General features: G+C 40.4%; 1 protein-coding gene across 1 annotated transcript in view; it reads left to right on the top strand.

The window, feature by feature from the left end:
• Window positions 1–20666, top strand: part of LOC116067703 (vitamin D3 receptor B) — a 31908-nt gene extending 11242 nt beyond the window's left edge. Inside the window, exons 3-10 of the mRNA XM_031324214.2 lie at window positions 356–503; window positions 2258–2388; window positions 3621–3817; window positions 7670–7769; window positions 9797–9977; window positions 12831–12982; window positions 14482–14598; window positions 15090–20666. Coding sequence (XP_031180074.1) covers window positions 358–503; window positions 2258–2388; window positions 3621–3817; window positions 7670–7769; window positions 9797–9977; window positions 12831–12982; window positions 14482–14598; window positions 15090–15343 — 1278 coding nt within the window. The 5' untranslated portion in view covers window positions 356–357 and the 3' untranslated portion in view covers window positions 15344–20666. The remainder of the gene's footprint in view (window positions 1–355; window positions 504–2257; window positions 2389–3620; window positions 3818–7669; window positions 7770–9796; window positions 9978–12830; window positions 12983–14481; window positions 14599–15089) is intronic.
• The last annotated feature ends 6157 nt before the right edge of the window (window positions 20667–26823 follow it).

Raw genomic sequence — 26823 nt, 5'->3', positions numbered from 1 at the left:
GCATGGAGACAGGTGAAAAGAGATGTGTCTCACCTGTTGTAGAGTTGTTTTTACAGCAACTTTGTAAGAAAAAAACATGACGGTTAAAACATTATCTCATTAAAAATATAATGATAGGTTATTTTAAATGACTTATTTTGTTCTCACATATTTTCCATGAAGTGCACCACTGACTGAACAGATTATAATTTAAGAAAATATTCTTAAATTTACTTCAGATGTTGGAGGTTAATGTTTTTCCTTTTTTCTTATTGAGTTCTTGAGCAAGTGAACAGTTTGTTTAACCAGGAGCTGATTTTGTTTGTCTTTTTCTCTTTCTCTCTTATTTTTCTCCATTCGCCCTCTCTTTGTTTAGTGATGGAGTCAACAGTTGTGAGTACGTCCACTCTGGCCCCTGATGAGTTTGATAGAAACGTGCCGCGGATCTGCGGCGTGTGTGGTGACAAAGCCACCGGCTTCCACTTCAATGCCATGACCTGTGAGGGTTGCAAAGGTTTTTTCAGGTACACAAAGCAAATGTGAGGTCACAGTTCTGTTGTAAAGCAGACACAAATTGACAATTTCAATGTACACACACACACACACACACACACTCTAGAGTAGGCATTGTGTTGCAGCACAATTGCTCATATCACCCTGATGAAAACAAAGAGATGCATATTGACTGACAAGTTATTGACACATGTACACAATGGCTTACAAACACAGGTCTGAGATCATATATAATGGCCACACAACTAAGGGTGTCACGATTTCGATTTTAATTCGAAATCGACCGAAATTAAGTCACAATCTCGAACTTCGAATAAAAAAATGGAATTGTCGATGCTGCCACGCCCCCATGTCACGTCTGGTTGGCTTGCCAAGCGGAAAAAAAAACACACGTGTTGAAGTGCTGCAACCGTTCTCTTCATCCCTAGCAAAACCCACGAACAAAGAAGAACAGTCAGGTTCCCTGCAGGACACCAAAAACCAAGGACACTATGTGTCAGTATATGTTCAACTGTTCGGAAATAGTTTGTTAAGATACTTAATTGTTCAGAGAAGACTATGGACGTGGCTGTTTTATTGTTTTTGTTTGTTTTGTTGTGAACTTGAATGTCATCTTCTGTGAAGAAGACTGCAGTTACAGAAGAGAAACTAGATGGCAGGTTATTTTGTTTAAGTTTCCAGTTGACTGAAGATATAAGTTATTGTTACATTATGTTGTTGATAAATGTTTTAAATTTGACAATGTAGTGTGGTACATTGCGAACAAAGGTCAGATATTATATTGCATAAAAATCTAGTCTAAAAATGGCATAACAACCTGTGCTTTAAAAAAATAATAATTTATTTATTTATTTATTTATAATAATTTTTTTTTGAGAATCGAACCGTGACCTTAGAATCTAAAATGTAATCGAATCGAGGATTTGGAGAATCGTGACACTCCTGCCCCCCCCCCACACACACACACACACACACACACACATACACACACACACACACACACACATATACACATACACACACACACACACACTATAATTACCACCCACAGTTGCATAAGAACACACACAAAACCACTGACAACATCAGAGTAATGCCCAGCAGCAGGTAGAGAATACAAATGAGCTCCTTCCTATTCCTAATGACTTGGCTGATGCCTGCCCATTGATACACACATGAGTTTCCAATTTAATTAAAGACAAAACTAGAGCAAGTCATGATTGCGTGTGCATGTGTGCATGTTTGTGTGTGTGATGTATCCGCCCATTTACGCCTGTTCCTCTCGGCAGTGTTGATGTTTAAAGGGAGAGGTGAAAAAGAAGGATGTTTAATAATCTCCTTCCTTGTCTCTCAGCTGGCCCTTGTTTGAACTCTTACCAAGCATGCTTATCTGTGCGTTTTTGCACACAGCTGTATATAAATGATCATATGTACTGTCCGTCACTGACTAAATCACTATGCTTTGCGTCACTGTTTGGCAAGACTCTTTTAACCCCGGTTTTCCTTGGCACTCATCCATATTTATGCTGTCTTGAAGTCCAAAAATATTCATCCAGTGCTATTATGGCTTTTATTTGTGCACAGCACTGTCAAAGGTGCCACAGTGCTAGATTTATGAAATGCAATTGATTTGCCCTCGTATCAACATTCAGATTCAAATTCTCAATAACTTCAGTGAGTTCATTGAATTTTACGTGTGTGTGTTTATACACTGATAAATGTGTGTGTATTTTAATAGACTGTGAAATGTATACAATTTATTTAGGCGCAGTATGAAGCGCAAGGCCGCCTTCACATGTCCCTTTAACGGCAGTTGCACCATCACCAAGGACAACAGGCGCCACTGCCAGGCATGCCGACTCAAACGCTGTGTGGACATTGGCATGATGAAAGAGTGTAAGTATTGACAGGTGACCCATGTGTCTTCAGGGCAATACTCTTTAACATTACACCTTGTGATTTACTGCATGTATTCAAATAGAGAGTAACCCTTTTGTTTTTTTGCATGGTACTTACAATAAATAAATTATTATATTTATTAGTTTAATGTTTTGGACGTTTTGTGGTTGCCCAACACTGTTGAAAGTAGATCAAAACTATTTGCTGGAGTCATCCAAGACAACCCTCCCACGTAGACAAATTAGACATTAATATTCAATACTGCATACAGTATAAATTACATTCAATCTTGTTAATTTTTTTTGAATGGATAGTAAAATTGACACAACTTCTGTTTGCAGTTTTGGGGGCCTACTGTCCCTCTTGTATATTATGTAATATTTACTGGGGTCAAGTATTTCTGGGTCTTTGCCCCCATTAGAGTGTTGACATGTTCTTTTTGAAATAGTGAGCCTCCCCACATTGTGTATAAAGTATACTCCGTCTGAAGTTTAAACACCTGCTGTAATGTTCAATCTAACGAGGCCTCTTCTTTCCACACAGTCTTGTTTATTTTCATGGTCTGTAGATAGCAGGTACAATTTTATTTATTTATTTATTTTTTTTTTAATCTTGTTTTCTCCCGATATATCCGGATATTGTCCCCAGGCCTCTCACTTCCAGCTGAATGTTCTTTCCCTGCATGGTTGTGGGAGACACTGCGATTTACTGTACGTGGAGAGGAGCCAGTGGCACTGCTGTTGCAAAAACAGCAGCATGTTGTTGTGACCCCGCTCCCTCTCTTTCTCTCTCGCTCTCTCGCTAGTTCGCTCTCTCTGTCTCTGTGAACTAATTCAGTGGTTAGAACAACAAGGAGCAAACGGAACAAAGACAATGCATTCACTTGTTCATTGCAGCAGGGGTCTCCATATGGACCCGTCCCCTCCCATTCGCTTCCTCCAGAGAATAACAACCCCCCCCCCCCTCCACCACCCAACACCACATTGGCATAGCTATCATCACAATGTAAAACACAAGTACATACTGAAAAGCTTTAAAAGTGGTGTACCTTCAAGCAATTTTGATGATATACAGTACCTGTGTTCAGTTATATCTTAATTAATTAATGTTTTCCAATGTTTAGTTTACCTTTTTTGTGCGTATATAGTTCCCTGTCATATATGGTTATATCATATGTAAATTCGTATATAAAAACACTTTCTCTCCCTTTTTGATACTTGCACCCTCAGTCATTCTGACAGATGAGGAAGTGCAGAGGAAGAAGGACCTGATTCAAAGGAGGAAGGATGAGGAAGCACAGCGTGAAGCGGAGAAGGAGGCGCGGCGGCCCCGGCTCAGTGACGAACAGAGTCAGGTCATCGCCACGCTGGTGGAGGCCCACCACAAAACATATGACGACTCCTACTCTGACTTCTGCCGCTTCAGGGTTTGTGACTTTATACAGTTATCTTCATCATCATGTCAACATTTTGCAGTCAGATTTATTTCAATTCACACATTTCGCGGGACTTAAAACAGAATAGAAATCTGTCTGATATTGGGCCCTATTTTAACAATCTAAGCGTACGGCGTGAAGCGCCTGGCACAGGTGCATTTAGGGCGTGTACGAATCCACTTTTGCTAGTTTAACGACGGAAAAAAGGGTCCGTGCGCCAGGCACATGGTTCAAAAGGGTTGTACTTAGTGTCTTAATTAATCATAGGTGTGTTTTGGGCGTAACATGCAATAAACCAATCAGAGTGTCATCTCCCATTCCCTTTAAAAGCCAGGCGCGTTTGTACCTTGGCGCATTGCTATTATGATGGAGGATTTGCTAAGCAGGAAGGAGAGATTTTCAGGAGAAGAAACTGCTCTGCTCGTGCGTGAAGTGAAAGCGCGCAAGCAGATTATATCATAATACTATTTCACATTGTAATATTTTTATTTTTTATCTTTTGCATGTTTGTGTGCTGCTGCACGTCCCTGTGTGTGTAACAAGCATAGTGTGTGCACGGGCCTAGTCACATTTCACTAATTCATCCATTCATCCATCCATCCATCTTCGTCTGCTTATCCGACTCAGCTTCTCGGCACTCAGCTTCAAACGACAATGTTAAAAACAACAGACAAAGCCAGAAATCTTGGTGTAGTCATGGACTCAGACCTGAATTTTAACAGCCACATTAAGACAATTACAAAGTCAGCCTATTACCACCTTAAAAATATATCAAGGGTTAAAGGACTGAAGAACCTGTCCATGCTTTTATCTTTAGTAGACTTGACTACCGTAACGGAGTCTTTACAGGTCTCCCTAAAAAATCAGACAGCTGCAGCTGATTCAGAACGCTGCTGCTCGAGTCCTCACTAAGACCAAGAAAGTGGATCACATCACTCCAATACTGAAGTCTCTACACTGGCTTCCAGTGCCTCAAAGAATTGATTTCAAAATACTTTTGCTGGTTTATAAATCACTAAACGGTTTAAGGCCAAAATACATTTCTGATCTGCTGCTACACTATGACCCACCCAGACCTCTCAGGTCGTCTGGGACAGGTCTGCTTGTTGTCCCCAGAGTCAGAACTAAACAGGGGGAAGCAGCGTACAGTTTCTTTTAAATCAAAGCTAAAGACCTATCTTTTTGATGTTGCCTTTCTTTAAATAACTGTTCATTTGTCATACTGAAGTTGCATTGATGACACTGTATGACATTCTATATCTGCTCTTTAATGTTTAATTTCTTATACTGCACTGTCAATTTTATTCTTGTCTTTTATCTAGTGGTATTTTTGAACAGATAACGGACATATTTCTGAGAAATTCTCCAACGCGGGTGTGACATAGATTAAAAACAGGAAAAAAACCTCCTCCGGCTATGAGACTATTCGAAAGCCTCGAAAATACAGATAACGGACATATTTCTGAAATATTACCTCTCAAAAAACACGGGTGTGACAATAGATTATCCATACAAGGACCACGTCTGTGAATTGGTCATATTTAGTCTGTGAACTAGGTCAATAAGAAAGACAACGTCTGTGAACTTGTCAGATATTTCTGTGAATTTATCAAGAGACAGACTGTGAACTGTCCCGGATTTAGCAAGGTTTACCGAGATTAAACTAAGCTTTGTAGCGACGGCTACATCGTAGTGAAAAGTAGAACTACTGCAATCTTGTAATGGGTAACGAAAATGTTTTTTTTTTTTTTTTATTTTTTAATCATTTTTACCTGCTCTTTAATGTTTTATGTAAAGCACTTTGAATTGCCCTGTTGCTGAAATGTGCTATACAAATAAAGCTGCCTTGCCTTGCCTTTCCTTATTCGGGGTCGGGTCGCGGGGGCAGCAGCTCCAGCAGGGGACCCCAAATTTCCCTTTCCCGAGCCACATTAACCAGCTCCGACTGGGGCATCCCAAGGCGTTCCCAGGCCAGGTTGGAGATATAATCCCTCCACCTAGTCCTGGGTCTTCCCCGAGGCCTCCTCCCAGCTGGACGTGCCTGGAACACCTCCCTAGGGAGGCGCCCAGGGGGCATCCTTACCAGATGCCCGAACCACCTCAATTGGCTCCTTTCGACGCAAAGGAGCAGTGGCTCTACTCCGAGCTCCTCACGGATGACTGAGCTTCTCACCCTATCTCTAAGGGAGACGCCAGCCACCCTTTTGAGGAAACCCATTTTGGCCGCTTGTACCCTGGATCTTGTTCTTTCGGTCATGACCCAGCCTTCATGACCATAGGTGAGGGTAGGAACGAAAACTGACTGGTAGATTGAGATCTTTGCCTTCTGGCTCAGCCCTCTTTTCGCCACAACGGTGCGATAAATTGAATGTAATGCTGCCCCCGCTCCGCCGATTCTCTGACCAATCTCCCACTTCATTGTCCCCTCACTTGTGAGCAAGACACCAAGGTACTTGAACTCCTTCACTTGGGGTAAGAACTCATTCCCTACCTGGAGTAGGCACTCCATCGGTTTCCTGCTGAGAACCATGGCCTCCGATTTAGAGGTGCTGATCCTCATCCCAGCCGATACACACTCGACTGCGAACCGATCCAGTGAGTGCTGAAGGTCAAAGGCCGATGATGCCATCAGGACCACATCATCTGCAAAGAGCAGCGATAGGATCCCCAGCCCACCGAACTGCAACCCCTCCCCACCTCGACTACACCTCGATATCCTGTCCATAAATATTACAAACAGGATTGGTGACAAAGCGCAGCCCTGGCGGAGGCCAACCCTCACCTGAAACGAGTCCGACTGTAGAGAACCCGGACGCAGCTCTCGCTTTGGTCGTACAGAGATTGGATGGCCCTGAGAAGGGACCCCCCTCACCCCATACTCCCGCAGCACCTCCCACAGTATCTCCCGGGGGACCCGGTCATACGCCTTCTCCAGATCCACAAAACACATGTAGACCAGATGGGCATACTCCCAGGCTCCCTCCAGGATCCTTGCGAGAGTGAAGATCTGGTCTGTTGTTCCACGACCAGGACGGAATCCGCATTTTACTAATGCACTGTTAAAATTGCAATGAAATGCTGCGTTATTGACTTTAGACCAGGTTTTTTGTTGGTCAATGGCGCGATCACCTTCCGCTGCCTCAAGATTGAAATACGCCAAGAATGCACCTGAACACACCTCCCTGTAAGACCAGCACACCCATGGGCGCACAGATGGGCACAGGTGCATTTGCTATTTAAACAACGTGGGCGCTGGACGGGAAATTAAAAAACTGCGTCAATCTTAAACTAGCAAAGACACTTGCGCATGGCACTAGATAGGGCCCATTATGATAGCGTTAAATTGACGGAACAGTTCTAGCTCTGTTAGACCAGTATTATGCTGCTTTAGAAGGATCTTTACATTTCCTGCATTAACCAGCATTTCAGTGTTGTTGATTTCTCACATCAGAATTTCCTTCTGCTTCAGCCTTGCTCTACCGCCTGTCAACAAAAGTCATGCTTTGTATTGTTTACACATAAATCTTAAACCCAGTGGTCCATTTCTCCTCCAAAACTCTGTGTTGAATCCCCCTTAAACACCTCTGTCCTTTCAGACATCTAACCTGTAATTCATCCTACACAAAATATAGTTACAGTATATACTCAAGTCCAGTAATTTTAACCATATTGTTTTCAGCAGATATTCAACAAAACTGCATATTCTGTATTTTTGAATGAGAGTCAGAATTATGAACACAAAATTGTTGGCCGTATGTTAATGGAGCTTGTGAAAGAAGACATTTTTATTTTTGGTGACTAGACTTATTTAAAAATCCTCCGGTGTCTTTTTCTGCTGTTTAGCCTCCTGTGCGCGAGGGCCCAGTGACGCGTAGCGCCAGTAGAGCAGCCTCTCTCCACTCTCTGTCTGATGCCTCCTCTGACTCCTTCAGTCACTCTCCAGGTAAGAGACACACACTATGGAGACTTCAGTCAAACCAAGTGAAAACACTGACAGTCTCGGGTTACAATGATACTAGTTTGTCCTGCACACTTGACCTTATGTAGGAATCATCTAGAAACACATTTTATATTGAAACAAGGTGGGATAAGATGTGTTGGCCTGTAACAATTATTAAATAATAAATTAAGTTTTTACATAATCAGGGTTATTTTGTATAACCGCAATTAAAGCATTAGTGAATTTATTTTAATGAGATTGGTCACACCATTGTTTGGATCCATCAAACGCGTTTGCAATACTGGCGAAGCATCACATAACAATAACGTTAGCTAGCCTATGATGCTATGGATTCCTACCAGAGGACGCCCCAACCGCAGTTGCAAGTCCAGTCGGTGTTCGAACGTTAAAAATCCACCGAAGCACCTTTACATGTGTTTAAGTAATGTAGATAGTCCGTCTGTGGTGTTTAATCTTCTATGGTGCTTTGTTTAATTAGTAACGTTACCATAAATGATGACGCTGTAGCGGAAATGGCCGTCATTCATTAAAGGTCCCAAGGCATGAAAATTTCACTTAATGAGGTTTTTTAACATTAATATGCGTTCCCCCAGCCTGCCTATGGTCCCCCAGTGGCTAGAAATGGCGATAGCTGTAAACCGAGCCCTGGGTATCCTGCTCTGCCTTTGAGAAAATGAAAGCTCAGATGGGCCGATCTGGAATCTTCCCTTTATGTCGTCATAAGGGGAAAGGTTACCTCCCCTTTCTCTGCTTTGCCCACAGCTGCCCAGAGAATTTGGCCCACCCATGAGGAAATCAAGTCAAGCCCACACCCCCACCCTCCACCTTGCCCCCCCTCTCTCCTCCTCAATAGCATTTAAAGCTACAGACACAGAAATAGCACATACTAAGGAAAGCTCATTATGGGACTGGCTCTAGTGGCTGTAATTCTGCACCAAGGCTGAATTTCAGGAAAGAGACTTCAGATACAGTATTAGGGGACCACTAAGGCCTATATAAAAGCATCCAAAAAGCAGCATGTCATAGGACCTTTAACTGTTGACTGTTAGCTATGCTAGCGGCAGCTGTCACTTGTTGTCATAGCAACTCCAAACATCCTGGGCTGTAGTAGAAGAAATTTAACATGCTCTGTTTTCTGTTTGATTAATGTTTTGTTTTTTTATTGATGGGAATAAATGTTCTGTTTTAATTTTTTTGTTCATTTAAGCAAAAATTACAATGTTTTATGATAATAGAGAGGCGTGGTTTACTTCGGAGGCTGTGAACCTGCGTATCTGGGTCACATAACAAAAGATGTATCCTGGGATTCATTTAAACTTTAATTTGTTTGAAAAGGAAATTAATGAATAAAGAATGGATTATTTCACAGAAATAGACAATTATATTGTTAATCGCAATTATTTCTGAGACAATTAATCCACCAGCAAAATTTGGAATTGTTACAGGCCTAGTGTTTTGTAAAAATATTATCAAAAGAGTTAATACTTGACGTAAAATGGCAATTTCTTCCAGTTCAGCTGTTTGCATGTTGGCGTATATAATCTCTTACGCCCCTTTGCTGAGAATCCAGTGGAAATTCTATAAATGACCTGTTCCCCCCCAGACACCTGACTCCTACTAGTAAACATCAGTTCATTAATGCATCCGCCACTAATGGAGCGAACACAGCGAGGAACACGGTGCCATGGCCCACCGCCAACACTCAGCGGAGACAAATGAGTCAAAACAACCCCAGCAAGCTCTGCATGCTTCACATGTTGTCGTAGCTGTCATCTCACTCCTGCTGACCTGACGCTTGTGTATTTTCAGATGATCCTTTCCATCAACAAGACCCTCTCTTTTCCATGATTTCTTTCGGTTCTCTCAGCACAGAGTGGTTCAGCAGACTGTGTGTCTATGCATGGAGGAATAGTGTGACATTGTCATGCTTTGTGTGTGACCACTTTTCTCTCCCTTCTCTCTCCTCTTTCCTCCTCTCTGCTTTGCTGTCTTCTTCTTGCTCACTGCAGAGTCGGTAGAGACAAAAATGAACTTCAACAACCTGCTGATGATGTACCATGAGCAGGGCAGCAGCCCTGACTCCAGCGAGGAGGAGGGCTCCAGCTTATCCATGCTGCCCCACCTGGCTGACCTGGTCTCCTATAGCATCCAGAAAGTCATTGGCTTTGCCAAGATGATCCCTGGGTTCAGGTATGTGTATGTGTGTGTGTCACTCACAGGTTGGTCGTAAGAGGGCTTCAACCAATTGGGATAGGTTAACAACTGGTGTTAAAAATACACAAGAACTGATGAGAAAAAAACATGCATCATCTAGAAAATTTGACTCCTAAGCTGGCAAAAAATATTGTCTTTCCAAATTCACAATAGCCAATATAAGATGGCAAGAAAACATGTTAGCAGAAATAATTACTTTAGAATAATGACATGTTGCTAATTTAGTCTTGGGCTGTACTGCTTTGCATATTTACTGTGACATAAAGATAGAGGAGAGGGTCTTTGGACTTTCTGTTGATCTGATTTTCTTTGTTGATTTTCTCTTTGCATATACTGTAGAATAGACCGCTCAAGTAAGCACATATTGTTGTCTGGCAAAGGTAATCTTTGCCTGAATACTTGACGTATGGTTGGGCTGCACAATAGATTGTTTTTATATCGTCATCGTAATATCAGCTTGCGCAATAAACACATTGCCAAAAACGCTCAGGGATTGTTTTAAGATAGTTGAGAGGCTATGTAGAAAACTGCACTTTAAAATGTAACTTTCATTCTCTTTTTTTATTGGTGCCTTTTGTATTCAGTTTAATATTCAATTTGTTAAATTAAAAACGTGGGAAATAATTTCCTGTCAGTTTTTTTAATTCAACAAGCAATTTGTTGTATTTTAGCAGTATACTGAAAGCAGCAGGAAGGCAGAACTACTTTATAATTTATTGATAGTAAATTAAATTGTTGTGGTGCTATTCAACAATAAAATTTTCAGACCTCATGTATTTTGTATTTACACGTCTCTTAGTGACTCTTTACCTAAATGTGCGTCGAAGACTTTGTACACCTACTTGTTTTTCTGCCTGATTAGTCGATATTGTGTCACAGTGATGGCTGTGGTCTAAAGGCCATAGATTACTGAGGCTGTATATTACAGATAGCTAACACATTGTGAAAAATATTTTTATGTTGGTGATCCTTCACTGAATGAGGTTATATATTTGCCACATCATGTTGGGGTGAAGTTCAGCCCTTTACGTGTGTTAGTAGGTGATTGTCTAACCTTTAGTGCAAGAGTATTTAATTCAAATTCAAAGAGGTCTAGTTAGAGAAAATCTACTCAAGCAAAGGTCCAGAACATCATATGTCTAACTTGCATTACGATTTGGTGCCATAAATATTAAAGTTGTATCAGCGTGTGATGTAGTCAATAACTGACTGTCCAATTAGAGAAAAGAAAGCAAACAATTCAATAATATTTCAACAATATTTATTGTCAGTTTTTACATTGAACTGCAGGGATTATAAATGGAGATGAGATGACGGAACGGGAGCGGTTACAGGTCTTATAATACATCCATGAATGGGAGTGGATGGCTAGCAGAAACAAAGCTTCTTGAGCAGGAATGGATAAATAAAAGGGTCTTCAGAATAGCAGGTTGAGTTTTAAAGCCCTTGCAGATGGTTCTCTCCATAAGACTAAAGTTATTTGCACGTACTGTCGATGTGAATTGAGTTACCAGCGAAGTAGTCGAGTCTCAAATACCACTTGAGCATTTAAAAACTTTTTTTAAAAATCTTACTTTTTAAAGTACATTTAGAACAGATAGAAATGTGTGATTAATCCCGAGTTAACTAGGACATCATGCAATTAATCGCGATTCAAAATTGTAATCTATTGACAGCCCTAATCTCAACACATCTTAACAATTGAACAGATGTAAAATCTACTTTTCTCTATATATCACACTCCTCCACTTGTTCAGTGAGGGAAGTAGACTGTGAGTTTCCTGGGCTGCTAAACCAGTTCAGTAAAGGCTAGAAAAACTGCGCTGGTTAGAAAAGAAACGCTCCGTCAAAAATGTGATGATCTCAATTGATCGGTTATAGTTCTGGGTCCGAACCGGATGGCATCTGGGTCCGGACCACAATCCACCTATAAGTGTCCTTGGCTTTAGAGGAAGAAAGTTTGAATGGCACAAGGTCGATTCTTAAGAAATGCAAAAGGAGAATGCAATATCACCTTGAAAATAGAACTAGAAAATAGAACCTGTGGAAGACACAAGCCAGCACATTGTAACTGTAAAGGCAAAATAACAATAGCTGCCCAAGGCTTTTTCATTGTTTCTGTCTCACCTTCCTCACATTGCAATTGCGGCCTTTCAGCGTTTTGGCTCTCAGCGTGTTGACAGGGACAAACACTCAGTGTCTCGGGGATCACCCCAAAGTCAATGCTAAAACGAGTCGGGGCCTGTTTTTCCTGAAAGTTGTTCACACTGGCAGTGAGTGATGGACGTGGTCGGATTACCTTTGGAATGTTTGTCCACTTATGATCTGCTCGCTAAGCCCTGAAAAACACCCCAGGCCTCCCCTGAAGATCTGCAGCTTTCAGCTCATGTCTCCTGCTAGTTCAGTAGTTTCACTTAATAAACATTTAAAGATCTTTCATAACATTACTACATTTACTGTGACAGTCACAGCGCTTAAAACGGCATCAGTATGATTTATGTTTATCAAATGAGTTATCCATACACAGGGACCCATCACAGCAGGAGGAAGCAAACAGAAAAATATATTGTGGATGGTTTTGTCTTCCTGCACAGCATACTTCTGATAAACTTTGAAGAATGTGACTGACGTTGGACCTGTAGTCAGTAAACCATTGATAAACAAAATCCTTTTACATGAATTATACAACTGATGAACTGACGTAAACGCACCGAAAGGGAATGTACTTGGTTTGAATCTTTACTTGGTTACCTGTTGCTGTATCACTTTGCTTTCAAATTAAACATGAATGTGGTTCACTAACTTAGTACGTGGTATCTTTCCCTGCAGGGAGCTGACTGCAGAGGACCAGATTGCCCTGCTTAAGTCCAGCGCCATTGAGGTGATCATGCTGCGCTCAAATCAGAGCTTCAACCTGGAAGACATGTCCTGGAGCTGTGGCGGGCCTGACTTTAAATACCAGATCAGTGATGTCACCAAAGGTCAGTGTCATCTCTGCCACGTGTACAGTCTGACTGCCGCGAAAATTAGCTAGTGTGTATGCACGTGCATGCTCGTCAACCCATTTTGCTCAGCTAGCAGATAGCTGAAGAAAAGACGCACATGTTACACATTAACACTTCTATTCAGAGCTCGAAGGAAGCAGTCCAGCAGTAAGATAGTGACAGGATCATTAGCGTGGGAGTACAGAAAAGGTTGCTGACGGTTTGCCTCTGTACATATCCCACAGGAAAATGATGCTAATACACATTTTTCTGCAAAACCAGTCTTACATATTCGCAGAGGCTCCTGGGGGCAAGGCTTTAATTTGCCTTTCACACAAGACCCCTCTCTCTGGGATTAACCAAAGAATGTCACTCCTGACCTGCTCACCAAACAAAACAACCACTGTCTGGGCCAGGAGAAGCAGCTCTGTTGTGCTCTTCTTAAAATCTCACTAAATAGTTGACATGAACATGACTAGAATGCAGATGTTTTTTTTCTTATGCAGTAATTAATAGTATACAAGTATACAAAAAAAAGTTTAACTCTCTTCTCCATAATACTTCAAATGAATTCTGCCTCTTGTTTCACAGTTGCAGTTCATTAGTAATTTTGTAATGTAACAGTCATAGTTACTGCTGTGTATCATAAAAAATGTCCAATACAATACCTTTTTTTCTATACCTATAAAGTGATACTTTTCAATACTTGGTAAACACATTTTTTCCAAAAAAAAACATTTTCACATCAAAAAAACGAATATTGAAAGGCAGCATGAGTAGGATTTTCTTAAAAACAATGTATAGACACAGAAAAATAAAATTTCATTTTGGTGTGTTGGCGACATTTCTGGGTATCAGGCTTTTGGGAACTGGTGTATAGCCGCCAGCCACAGTGCACAGGGTGTGAAGGCTGGACTCCAAAAAAAGGAATAAACATATCATAAGCACACATCCAATAGGAAGCTATGAAAATGGCGGACACATCGCTTGAAAATACGCAAATATAGTGAGGCGAAACGCCAAGCGGAAAAAGCTCATACCAAAGCGAGATAGAATCTGGGGTTGGGGTTTCAAATTTTTTTTTTTTTAATTACAAAAAATTAAATCCTCTAAAAAAACATATGGCTCTCAAATATTCCATGCTACAGACACAATTTAGTCAATGCTCAGAAAGCATTAAGGTTTAATTCACAGCCCCTGGCATGAAATAAGGAAATTAAGGTACAGTCGTGATAATCAATGAAAAAATGTGATCAGTATTTATATGGCTTCTTATTTATGTATCTACATAACCCCCCCAAGAAATGGCATATACACCAATCCAAATTTGCTGATTAAAAGAAATTCTTAACTGGTAGTTCTTAGTGAAAACAAACTTGAGAATGCACAGCATGCAAGACATGCAACATTCCCTGGAGGGCCTTTCTTCTATGATATAGCATGGAGCTGATTCTATGTGCTGCACGGACAGTAATGATGTGTTGCATTCTCTGTAGCGGGCCACACTCTGGAGCTGTTGGAGCCACTGGTGAAGTTCCAGGTGGGCTTGAAGAAGCTCAACTTGCAGGAGGAGGAACATGTGCTGCTGATGGCCATCTGCTTGCTTTCTCCAGGTACCGTAGGTCTGACTGCATGGAGAAAGGAACCTATAGAGGGTCATGATGAATTGTTTGAGTGATCTTGTTTGCCTCTTTTTTGAGAATACATTCATTATTACATCACTTTTATTTTAGCAAAAAACAAGAGAGAGAGATTTGCCGAAGATGCAGTGCATATATTATACATGTATAGTTGTGCAAGAAAGCATGTGTAACTACGTGTATATTTGCATTCCTGTGTGTGTATATAAGGCACCTCATTATTCATTAGATGTGCTCTCCCTGATCTACGATTAGCAAGCCACCTGATCCGAACAGTAGAAATACAAACACAAAGAACACGCAATTATATGTTTATTTACATTTGAACTTCTAAGATTGTTTTGTGGGATAAATACTATTCCACAATAAACAACAAACATTTTGATGCTCAGTTAATTTTGGTTGCTTTTTGGCTTGTGTAACAACCATAAATATCTTAAGAGTCTCCTCTCCCCCTCCCGCAGACCGCCCAGGTGTGCAGGATCACGCACGGATTGAAGCCCTCCAAGACCGTCTGTCAGAGACCCTGCAGGCCTACATCCAGCTTCGCCACCCAGGGGGACAGCTGCTTTATGCCAAGATGATCCAGAAGCTGGCCGACCTGCGCAGCCTCAACGAGGAGCACTCCAAACAGTACCGCTCGCTCTCCTTCCAGCCGGAGCACAGCATGCAGCTCACTCCGCTCGTGTTGGAGGTGTTTGGCAGCGAGGTCTCCTAGACCCTCTGAACCACCTCAGTGAGGAAAAATGGAGGGAGGGAGATGAGGATGTGCTGGATGGGACTAAATGGAGGTGTGTGTGTGTGTGTGTGTGTGTGTGTGTGTGTGTGTGTGTGATGGAGAGCAAGCAGATGTTAAGAGACTAAAGACACTTCATATAATACAAATCAACTATACATACAACTTCTGCTTATATACAGTGTTTTTTACTCTATTTAAATCAACAAGCAGCTGCTTTAAATGCCTGGACATTTTGTGTGTGTACGTGACGTGCACACACCAACACAGCAAACATACTCAGTTATTCATTTAGCCATTCAGTTAAGCTACCTCTTTGTTTTACTGGGGTTGTTTTACATCACCTATGTAAAACAGTAACCTTTACACAGAACAATTTAGATACAGTCTATATATATAGTCTACTATACTATACTGACATTTTAGTATTTTTTTTCAGTGCAAAAGCAGTGCCTGGACATTACTTTGACTTTTTGATGTTTCAAAACTTCATTCTTTTTTTCATCTGCTTCTCTCCAAGGCAGCGTCTATATGACTGTGTATACCATTCTAAACACATACCTTTCACCAAAGGTATGGTCATCTACTTTCTCAAAAAGCTTCCAGTACCTAAAAATAGCCTTGCTGCTTGATGGCTCGTTTCACGCATGCAGCCACTCGACATGCTAGCAAGTTGTCTGACTAGCCTCACAGCCTATGAAGGAAACTGTCATTATTTAGGTTTATACTGCAGAGTACAGAACAGTCTGTAATTTAGTGAGGTTTTGATAGGACTTTGGGGTGCCTGGTTTTGAGATGAGAATTAGCCACTAAATGTGTTAGCTACTTTTACACTGCTAACTGTCAATCAAACCAAGCCAGCATTATGGCTTGTTACTCTCTTAAAAATGTTTTTCATTATTCTTCTCTTCTGTTTGTTTCCATGTAAATAGTTAATTACTACCACATGTATCCTACGCACTGTTTTAACACATTTTACTCAAGCCTATGTATTGATATACAGTATCTATATTATCATAGATTTTAAAGGGCTCAAATGCCAAATCTAACTGGATAGTAAATCGAGGCCAAAGCAAGGGGCCTGTCTTGTTAATATATAGCTGCATACCATACTTGGAATTGGCATATATACTGATGTAATTGCAAGGGATGTTTGGTTTTTTTGTACGTCATTTCACCTTTAAAAACAATTCCATGAATTGTTCCTCCTTAGTAAACAGTGGCTCGGTGGGCAGAGAGCTTAGGAAGCTGCTTCAGACCTCCCCAGATATCAAACCCCTTTCATTTCTGACAGGGAAGTGGATTTTCTAGAATGTCGGAGGGCCTGCGCTGTGCTGATGGGGCGCACCTCTACACTCAGGCCCTCCTGTTTGATGATGTATGCTGCGCAGCCCTCTAGTGGCTGCATTGTGTAAATACCAGGTATATAAATATATAAAAGATGTCTGCCGCTGTACATAGGGCTACATAAATAATTCTCAAGGCTAATTCTTTTAGAAATATATATGCAAATACAATATTGACCCTTTTTTTTCTTTTTTGATTCATTATCACTACCGTCTGATACACTATGCTCATTTGTTTTGACTTTGATCAAGTTTTTTTTGTAGGAATGAGTTAGAAATGGCTTAAACAGGGATTGCTTGTGTATTTGACTCAGTCAAATAATTTTTTTAGTGGTGGGTTGATGTATTTGCCTAATTTCCAAGGTTCATTTTCAGAAAGAGGACAGGATCTCTAATATAAGCCATATAGATCACTAAGCTAGTTATACACCTGATACATCATGTATTGAAATTATGACTCCAGAGCCTTGGATATCCTCACAATATAATCTTTAAAATTCATATGCTATTTATCCATGGCTCTTGGAAGATAAGCTTGTATATGATAGGAGCTCATATGCCTTCTCTCTGCTGTCATCTTGGGCTTATGCTTCATCAGACAGCATCTAATGGCTTAAACCAAACTGCCAAGATAATTGAAAATGCTTAGGTTTAGAGGCCAGTAATGTATAGCTTGCTGCATGTGGGGTTATGGTAACATTTTATGAGATGCGTGTTTTATTACATCAAGATAATTCCCCAAAGAAGTGTTAAGTCAAATTCTTGCCAAGTTCAAATGATTTCACTAAAGCGTCTCTCATATACAGAGATGACACGAGTCTGAAACACATATTTTTTGGTCTTCTATTTGCTGTGTGACAGAAGACATTGATTAAAACGGTTCCTGTGATTGGCCTGTACATGCCTCCTATGTCAGACCGAGAGCAGACCAGGGCTACTCTGTGATCTTAGAGGGAGATGGTGGGAGAGAGAGCAGGGGTTTGTCGTTGAGCTGGACGAGTTCTCACAACTGCTTTGTGTGAGGTTGTGACAGTTGTTGCTTTAATTTGTTCAGCCCACATGGCTTAGAATGTTTAGTCCATTCTCCGTCAATGTGGTTTTATTCCAACTCTCCATCAGTCACTGTTGCACACGGAGATGATCTGCTGATAGTTAAATAGTTTTTAGATGTAATCATTGGTTTTCTTCTTGAAAATCATTGGGATTATGTAGTGTGTGTGTGTGTGTGTGTGTGTGTATATATATATATATATATATATATATATATATATATATATATATATATATATATATATATATATATATATATATTTTCCATGTGCCCCGCAAATCTCTCTACCGTGATTGGACTTTAAGGAGTTGAGGACTGAGTGTTTAGGCAGTACCACTCATATGTATAATATGTCAGTTTGATGAGGGGTATGATGTGCTTGGTTACTGAACACTGACTTTTGAAGTTTCTGAAAAGTCTCCATGTTGGTTTTCTCTGAATACATACTTCTGTATGTAGATATGGGGTTGATTTAGTTCTATATTGTTTTTGAGATAGAGATGCGGTGTTGATTTGTGTATGTTTAATACAGCGGGAGGTTCAGTGAACATGTAAGTGCCACGGGGAGAGTTCCCTCCACACAAGAACAGGGTAAAAGAGGAGTTGCTTTTGAGGCTTTGAAAACCAAACAGGAAGAGGCTTGTGGATGTATTATGTAGCCCCTAATTGAACTAATAGATTTCGGTCAGTACCGCATCGCGCCAGGGGAATTCTTACTGTAGGTTTTATCATAAGAAAGGAACCACCTTTTTCCCTTTTTTAATGACTAAATATGTGATTAATTGTTGTTTTTGGGACCTTTTCCCCATTTAATTCCCCACCCAACATACTGTACATAACATGCAAATACAGCTAAATCTGGTGCATCCCCAGTTTCCTGTTTGGTTTTACCATGGTAGGCTGCTCAAGTTTTTAACTCTGCATTGCAGTTGTTGAAAATACTGGAACTTGAAAACCATACGTCAATGGAAATCTACCACAAATTAGATGGATCCATCTTTGGTGAGATTTTCTTTAAGATTGGCAAACATAACACAGTAACAATGCCTGCAATATACAACTCATGGTACACTTTCACCAGCAAGCTTTACAGTTTATCATGTTAGTAGACATTTTTGAAGTTTTTGTATAACTGTTGCCATTACAAATCCTGTCTGTAAAAATATGTATATCATTCATAGAAAACAGTTGTCCATCTCCGATGCAAAGGCTTTCAAGTCTTTTGTTTTTTGTTCCTCCTATTAGGACAGGGATTGTAATGGAATCAACTTTAATTTAGTTATTACAAAAAGGAGTCCACAATGGATGTACACCATAATCTACCTAAAAAAACCTACCTCTTTTAGCTCAGATTTTGCTTTAGCATTAAGCATTTGCCTCTGTTTTTACTTTTTGTAATATTTGTATCCATGTTGGTATTTATTGCTGTCTAATGAGTCATACTTCAATGATTACCTCAGATATCTTACAGATGTAGTCCAGAGTCCAGCTAATGAAGTCATTCATAGTTTTTTCTTTCTTTGTACAGTTTTTTTCTTCAGACTTAACATTGCCTTCTTTATTTTCTTCTTCTTTTTACGCACAAAATACCAGGAGTGTTTTTAATATAGTGCCTGCACTCTGACCAACAGGGCTCACACTGGCTAGGGTGAGGCTGCAGTTAATCCAAAAAAGGCATCTCCTCTGCATCTTTGTCCTTTGGATGTCTTGGTGACACGTCAGCAACAGATGCAATTAATGTGGTTGCCATGTTGCTGATGTCTACCTTATCTTTATAGTTCTTAAGGGCAAACTGAAGAGGAGAACTTTGTGGAGTGAATGCAGTTGTAAAGAAGGAACAACCTGAAAGACTTTGTGGCAGTAGGAGAAGCGGGAGGTGTGTTTGCGCTCCATTTGGTACTGTTAGCATGGTCTCTGTAGTACGCCATCCTTACCATGTCCCTTTTATTTGCTGCATCATTTTCCCCATACCCTCTCTGAGTCTTCACCTCTCCTTCTGTCCTGAAGTCTGCTCCCGCACCTTCTTCATTCCCTGCCGGTGTTTGCTCTAATAAGGGGAATTAGGAAATCCTCAGTATCCATGCAATGCTGCTTTTATCTCAAGCATCACCAGGTTGTGTGTTTTTGACACCACATAATACAGGCATCGTCCAAAATGTCAGCCCTCCCAGCGGCGCGACAAGCCTCATTGGAAGATCGTGTCTTTTGAAACACACGCAACTTAGTGGTGCTCATTGGGGGAAAAAAAACTTTAAAATCGTAGTATCATATTAACAGAGCAACTACTCACTTTGGTTAATTAAAACCAAGTTTATTTTGTATTCATGTCAAACTGCTTCAGGTAAACACTGAATGAAATAAGAGAATTATTATTGATCAGTGAATACTGAGGAACAATGTTGCCATGGTCACATCTACCCTGAGCTGTGTGCCATAATATGTCCCTTTTAATGCAGGGGAGGGTGTTAATGAAGCTGGCTTCAGATGTTCCCCAGCTTAATTCAAATGAGAAGGTTGGCCTCTTACTTAGTACTTAGTCATGTGTATTGATCTAAGGAGTACATTTTATTTTTGGCATTGAATTCTCAACTTTGCAATGTGAACCCAAGTCATGCCACATTCAATTAAAATGCCTGAACCAACAAAAAGCACTTAATGTAATGTTTGTAACACATGTATACGGATGAATCTATTAGCCATAAACTGCCTGTGTAGGTCAGCATGATATGGCTCCAATTATTGAAAAAAAAAAAAAAAAAAGTTAAGTCACCATAAATTCTAATGTAATTGCAATTTATCTTTTGTCTTTTTTTTCAAAGATCTTCTTTTTTTCTATTTTAAATTGGTGTTTATGTAATGTTATTTTTGTCAGATGTTTTGCAAATCCAAAATAAACAGTTGTACATAGCAGTGGGCTTCTGTGTGATTTTCATTACCTGTACATGTTTAATATATAATATGTCAGTCTATCAGTTTAATGCACTTTATGGACATGGCTGTCCATAAAGCTTATTTTCTTTGAACAGCTAATTAGAAACTACTGTATATCGTTAGAAGAAATGAATGTGCAGTTTACACAAGAACATTTTCAAGTACATCAAACGGGACATTGCAGTTCATGGTCGATGCCAAACAGTTCTTAAAATATTTGTTCCATTCTGTTTTTGGGCATATGACTAATAAATCCTATTTGCCCCTCTTTTACTCACAAATACAACTCTCTCTTCTTCTTTAAAAGTTCTCTTTTTAAGGTTTTCCGCATTGGTCTTATTCAGTAAACTTTCATTATTTTCATGCTATCATTTGGCCGCCAGAGGGCACTGTCTCTCATTGCATGTGGCTGTGCGCCTCCATTGACCCAATGACCTCTCTGATTCCAAACTGACGACAGCCAGAAAGAAACGGTTAAGATCATTTAGGTCATACTGGACAAACTCACCACAAAGTTGTGGTTTGTCTGTAGGGAAACACAATCACGGTGGTAAACACGCAGCAGGCTTGTATGAAGATATAGCTGACATTGTGTACAATATGTCGGAAGAGATTTGAGCTCACCTCAGCTCACTTCTCTCTGGCTGGTCATGTACGGAGCAAGATTGCGCGAGTGGTGATGTGCAGGAGGAACAAATAAAAGGTTATCAGAGAAATCCAGTCATTGTGCGACAGTTAATTGTCAGCCCTGGTACGGAGCAGAGGCACTTCTTTTGCCTGCTGATAAGGTTGCGCTCGTGCGGTCTGCTGAGCCGTTGCGTCTCTGCACGAGGTTAGATGAAGGAAAAGAGAGGCTCTGGTTGCAGCAAAATCCCTTAGGTGAGGGCTTTCTGGCTACTTTATCTCAAAACAGGGCAACGAGAAACGGTACCCCATGTACTTTTCCACAAGGGATGTATTTCTGGCTGTACATTACCTTTCCATATAATAAGCATTACTGACAAATAGCAGTCTCATGCATCACTCAGGTGTGTAAAGGTGAACCAGCAACAGTACAATTTTAGGATGTCCACATGCTAATTTTTCTATGAATAAACAGGCTAAATTGCTTTCACATTCAAATTTTTCAGTCAAATGGCACTGATTTGCACTCTTTATGAGCCCAACCAATTTAGTACATTTAGTACAAGTATAACGGCTGACTCGTACAGTGAGTTTCATAACCAGTCCGTACTGGTCTGTACAACCAGTCTCACAGTTTTCTTTCTGCTGACAGAAATCAGTTCAGTCAGATAATGGTTTATTATGTGTCCTTTAAAACTGCACTGATCAATGTTTTTATATAAACAATTGATTAAGATAACTAATGTGAAATGGGAAAGGAGTTGTTCCTAGTGACAAACTCACAAAGAATTATCACGCAAGTCTGCAGTTCCCATCAGCTCTACCCGTTTTAGCGTTTTTCAGCTCACTGTTTTGTTTTTTTCCGGCTCGCAAATTTACTGTTTTAATCTCATCAGCTTTGTTTCCAGCCGCAGCAGGCAGCTGCTTTATGGTAAAAAAAAAAAAAAAAAGCTCTAATAAACTCACTCTACATTACCTACTCAGCACCAACAAAATGTTAACAAAGACAAAGTTAATGACTAGCTGGTGGACATAGTGGAGCGTTTAGCAGCTAAAAAGCCTGATATTTCCCACAGGAGTTGGTGGAGACTAAAACAGAGCTTAAAGGAGAGTGAATGTTGGACATTGGACATTGTGGTGGACACAAACTTAACTCCAAATGAATGCTCATATCAGACAACTGTTGGCTAACATGTTTGCCACAACAACTTTATAAGGTCAAAGGTTATATGTCAATGTTTGGTTCACAGCTTGTTTGGCCACTTTGAAGTGCAACTTCAAAGTACAATAAATACTTTGCTTGAGAATCTGAGATCCGATTCGGAAATTTGAACATGTCAAGGGTGCTAATTTTTTTCTCTGAAGTACCATCACATTCCACATAATAACATAAAAAATACAAATACATAAAAAAAAGGTGTGACTGAAAATAATGCACAAAGTCAAAATACAATTTGACCTCTGGCTGTTTCTGCTCCTTCTCTGTATACCACTCAGTGACCGGGGTCGCACCAGGACAGTTTCTTGGAATGGTACTACGTGACTTCGTTTTTGGGTGAGGTAGAGTCTAGTCAGTACCAGATAAAGACGTCCACACACACACACACACTGCCGAGTGGCCCCAGTGTAGTAGAAGCACAATAGGGTGGTCCTTCAATCCATTTATTCTGTCTATGGTGGGATAAATACTAATGGGTGGTGCCCTCATATTATAAGAGACTGACACTGCAGCTCTGAGTGGCACATGTGCATACTGATAGACCACGGCCCAGTGGTGGAAGAAGTATTTTAATCATTTACTTAAAAGTATTAATACCACAGTGTATAAATACTCTGTTCAAAAGTCCAGCAATCAAAATCTTACTCAATAAACGTACAACAGTATTACTATTATATTATTATGATAATTTATTAGCTGATTTATATTTTGTATTAACAATGTGAATCTTCAATGTAACGTTTAAAGATAAATGTAGTGGAGTACAAAATGTGCCTCCAAAATGTAGTGGAGTAGTATAAAGTATCATTAAATGAAAATACTCAAGTCAAGTACAGTACTTGAGTAAATGTACTTTGATACATTCCACCACTGCCATGGCCTCTGTATGAAATGCCACTATATGTTTTGCTAAGAATGCCCCTGGCATAATAAGGAGTGTTTTATTTTTGCACCCCAGCTTGGGGCATGACTGTTCAGTTGGCACATAGCCGCCTGCAGGGGGATGTCAGTTGTGACTTTCCAGTAATAACAAGGGCGTGTTGTTATCTGTGTGCATATCTCTCGTACGTCTGTGTGTGAGACAGAGAGGGAGTTTTATTTCAAACTAAACAACCAGTCACGATGAGAAGACAAAGCAAAAGAAGGATGCAGTCAGATCAGTAATGTGAAGCTCATGCTATGCATTGAATGTCTGTGTGTGCCTACAGGGTGAAAGAGAGAGGACTCTTTTTTCCACTTTTCTATTGATTCTGTGCCCACTTATCTAGATTGGATGTTGGATGCCCTTTATGCAAGTCATCCAAATATCATTAGGGTTAAACCCACCATGTGGTTTCGGTTTAGAATGTGAGGAACGCATGCATGGCCCGTGGATGTTTCTCTACTCTCAGGCCCTACATGGGGCAAAATAACATTCTCTGCTCTCACGGAGCTGAAGGTGGAGACGGAGGGAACATACAGAACATCAATAAACCTGCGTTTTTGGAGAGGTTCTGAGATGTAGCACTCAGGAGGTAGCATTGCATGCAAGGATTGACTCAGTGCAGGGGCCACAGTGTGAATAATCATATTGTTTATTATTACAAAGCTGGCCGATTAATGTGGAACAGGAGGAACATCACATTTTATACATTTCTAAAAGAAAAATGTTAATTACAGTTGTGGTGTTTTTTCATTCTCTTCCTGAGCTGGACATTTTTCCAAAGAGGAAAGGAAAACATCTTGGCTTTATATTTCTGTTGTTCTTGTACCCTCCTTACTTTCCAGGCAAAAATAAGTGTGTGTGTGTGTGTGTGTGTGTGTGTGTGTGTGTGTGTGTGTGTGTGTGTGTGTGTGTGTGTGTGTGTGTGTAAGGAAGTGTTCTTGGAAAATAATGGCTGCAAAGTCGCATTAACAGCCAAACATTTCCTCTGTGTTTTCCCATGCCCTGTATTTATACTCTCAGTGCAACACACACACACACACACACACACACACACACACACACACACACACACACACACACACAGTGTGCTACTTTGTTTATTCACTTTCTAGCCACTTCAGTCATGTGGTTGCTATAATAGCCCTGATTTCATTATACATGGAGTTTAGGTGGACAGTTGGTATAAGTGCTGATTTATTTCTTAAGTGTGGTTAATAAACACAGATTATAACTAAAATTTCAGTTTCCGTTCAATAAGATATTTATAAGTTACATATATATATTTGTGTATAAGTCTTAAATTACTGATGAACTGTGCCCAGAACAAAGCGAGGCATTTAAGGCCTGAGATGCTTCACTGGAACAGTGTTAGGCTGGCTGCACCAGATTTAAATGTGCGTAAATGTGTGAATCAGAAGTAGGACGTTGCCATAAAAAAATCCTGCATGCACAGCTGAACAGTTCTGGATAAATAATTATCGGAAAACGGATCTACTCCTATCAGAATAAAATCAACAACCTGATTACCATTTCTGAGTTTAGGTAAAATCCTACATGAGTGAAAAACAGCTTGTAGTGACACACCGAGAGGTTTCAGTGGATTTTTCTCACGACATGAGTGCAAGTATGGAAATGGTAGGGCAGAATTGCCTTATTTTTGACAATCTTCTCAGTATCTTCTGCTTTTTGTTGTTCACTGTCTATTCATGCAGCCCAAGGTTGAAAATAGTCCCTGTAGTAGCAAAATGAGTTTGGTCTAAAAACCAGAGTGAACCTCACACCTATTTGATGTTCAGAAAAGGAGTGAAAGTTTTCAGTGTTGAAATATGAAACTGAGAACAAGAGTCAGTGAGAATCTTTTGAGATTGCAGGAAAGTTCACCAGCTTCATGATTCACACGGTTTCCACCGCTGATTTCCACATGGTATTTAACACAGATCTCACCATACACGGTATAAAGCTGGTCAGCTGCCTGATAATAAATCCCTGTGTCCAAACAGTACAGACTTCATCCTAAACAGGAAATAATCACTCACACACATCACTCTGAACATAAAACATTTATCACATTGTTGGGGAGTTTTTCCTTATCCGAACCACGAGTCTCAGGATAGATGGTGTCATAAATTGCAGATATTGTAAGCCCTTAGAGACAAATTTGTGATTGTGGGCTATATAAATAAAATGTACTTGTCTTTACTTGATCACTGTTTATATGTTGTGTGCATTTTAGTTGCAAGGTGGCATTGCTCAAGGGATGGCATTGTTGGTCAGCCCACCACTTTGGTCCAGAGTGAAATATCGTTATTGGTCCCCAGAGGATGAATCCTACTGACTTTGGTGAACCACTGACTTTTTCTCGCACAAAATGTTGTACAGACATTCATGTTCCCTTCAGGCTGAATTGTAGTAGCTTTAATCTCCTGACCAATCATCTAGCGCCATCATCAGGTCAAAAGGTTTGTCCAATATTTTGGTTTACGACCAAATACCTGCAAAACGAATGACATTCTCATCAGCCTCAGTTGTAATTTGTGTTTAGTGCTAATTAGAAAATGTTAACACACTAACATGCTAAACTAAGATGGGGAACATCATTATACCTGCTAAACATCAGCGTGTAAGTCATTGTGAGCATGTTGGCATGGTGGAGAAAGGTAGTCTGACTAGCATGTGCTCATTGTGTGTGTGTTTGTGTGTGTGTGTGTGTGTGTGTGTGTGTGTGTGTGTGTGTGTGTGTGTGTGTGTGTGTGTGTGTGTGTGTGTGTGTGTGTGCGCAAGGGTGCAACTTTGGGTTGAGAAGTGGGGGGGACACAAAACAGGGGTTCTGGGGGTCCTCCACCAGAAAAATGTTTGATAAGAAAAATATGTCTTACTTTCTTTATTGTTTAAAATAGTGGCCAATCACAGAGACTTATAAGCTAAATAAAGTATCAAACAAATTTGAAAGTGGGGGGGGGACACAAACAGAATTTTGAAAAGTCGGGGGGACATCTCCCCCTGTCCCCAGTGGAAATTACATCTTTGGGTGTGTGTGTGTGTGTGTGTGTGTGTGTGTGTGTATGTGTGTGTGTGTGTGTGTTAAATGTCATTGTGTGGTGCTCGAGTCGAGTGTCTCTGTGGTTTCCTGAACATTTCACATCTCAGGCTTGACTCAGACACACATGAGAGAGAGAGAGAGCACGGAAAACATTGTCGTAAAATGAGCCACATGTCAGATGAACCGCTTTGTGGATAAACCAAAGCACAAGTTTCATATTAAAGTGTGCTACTAGGTGTGCGAGTGTGTCTGTTATGGGTTTTCCTGCAGTGGGATGGTGGCTGTGCAAACAAGGTCACTTCAAAAGTGATAATGTTGGCCTGTGT

This window comes from Sander lucioperca, chromosome 6, assembly GCF_008315115.2.
Source record: "Sander lucioperca isolate FBNREF2018 chromosome 6, SLUC_FBN_1.2, whole genome shotgun sequence".
NCBI classification, from domain to species: Eukaryota; Metazoa; Chordata; class Actinopteri; order Perciformes; family Percidae; genus Sander; species Sander lucioperca.
Note: the sequence above shows the minus strand (reverse complement) of the source record. Positions and strands in the feature narration are given on the sequence as shown.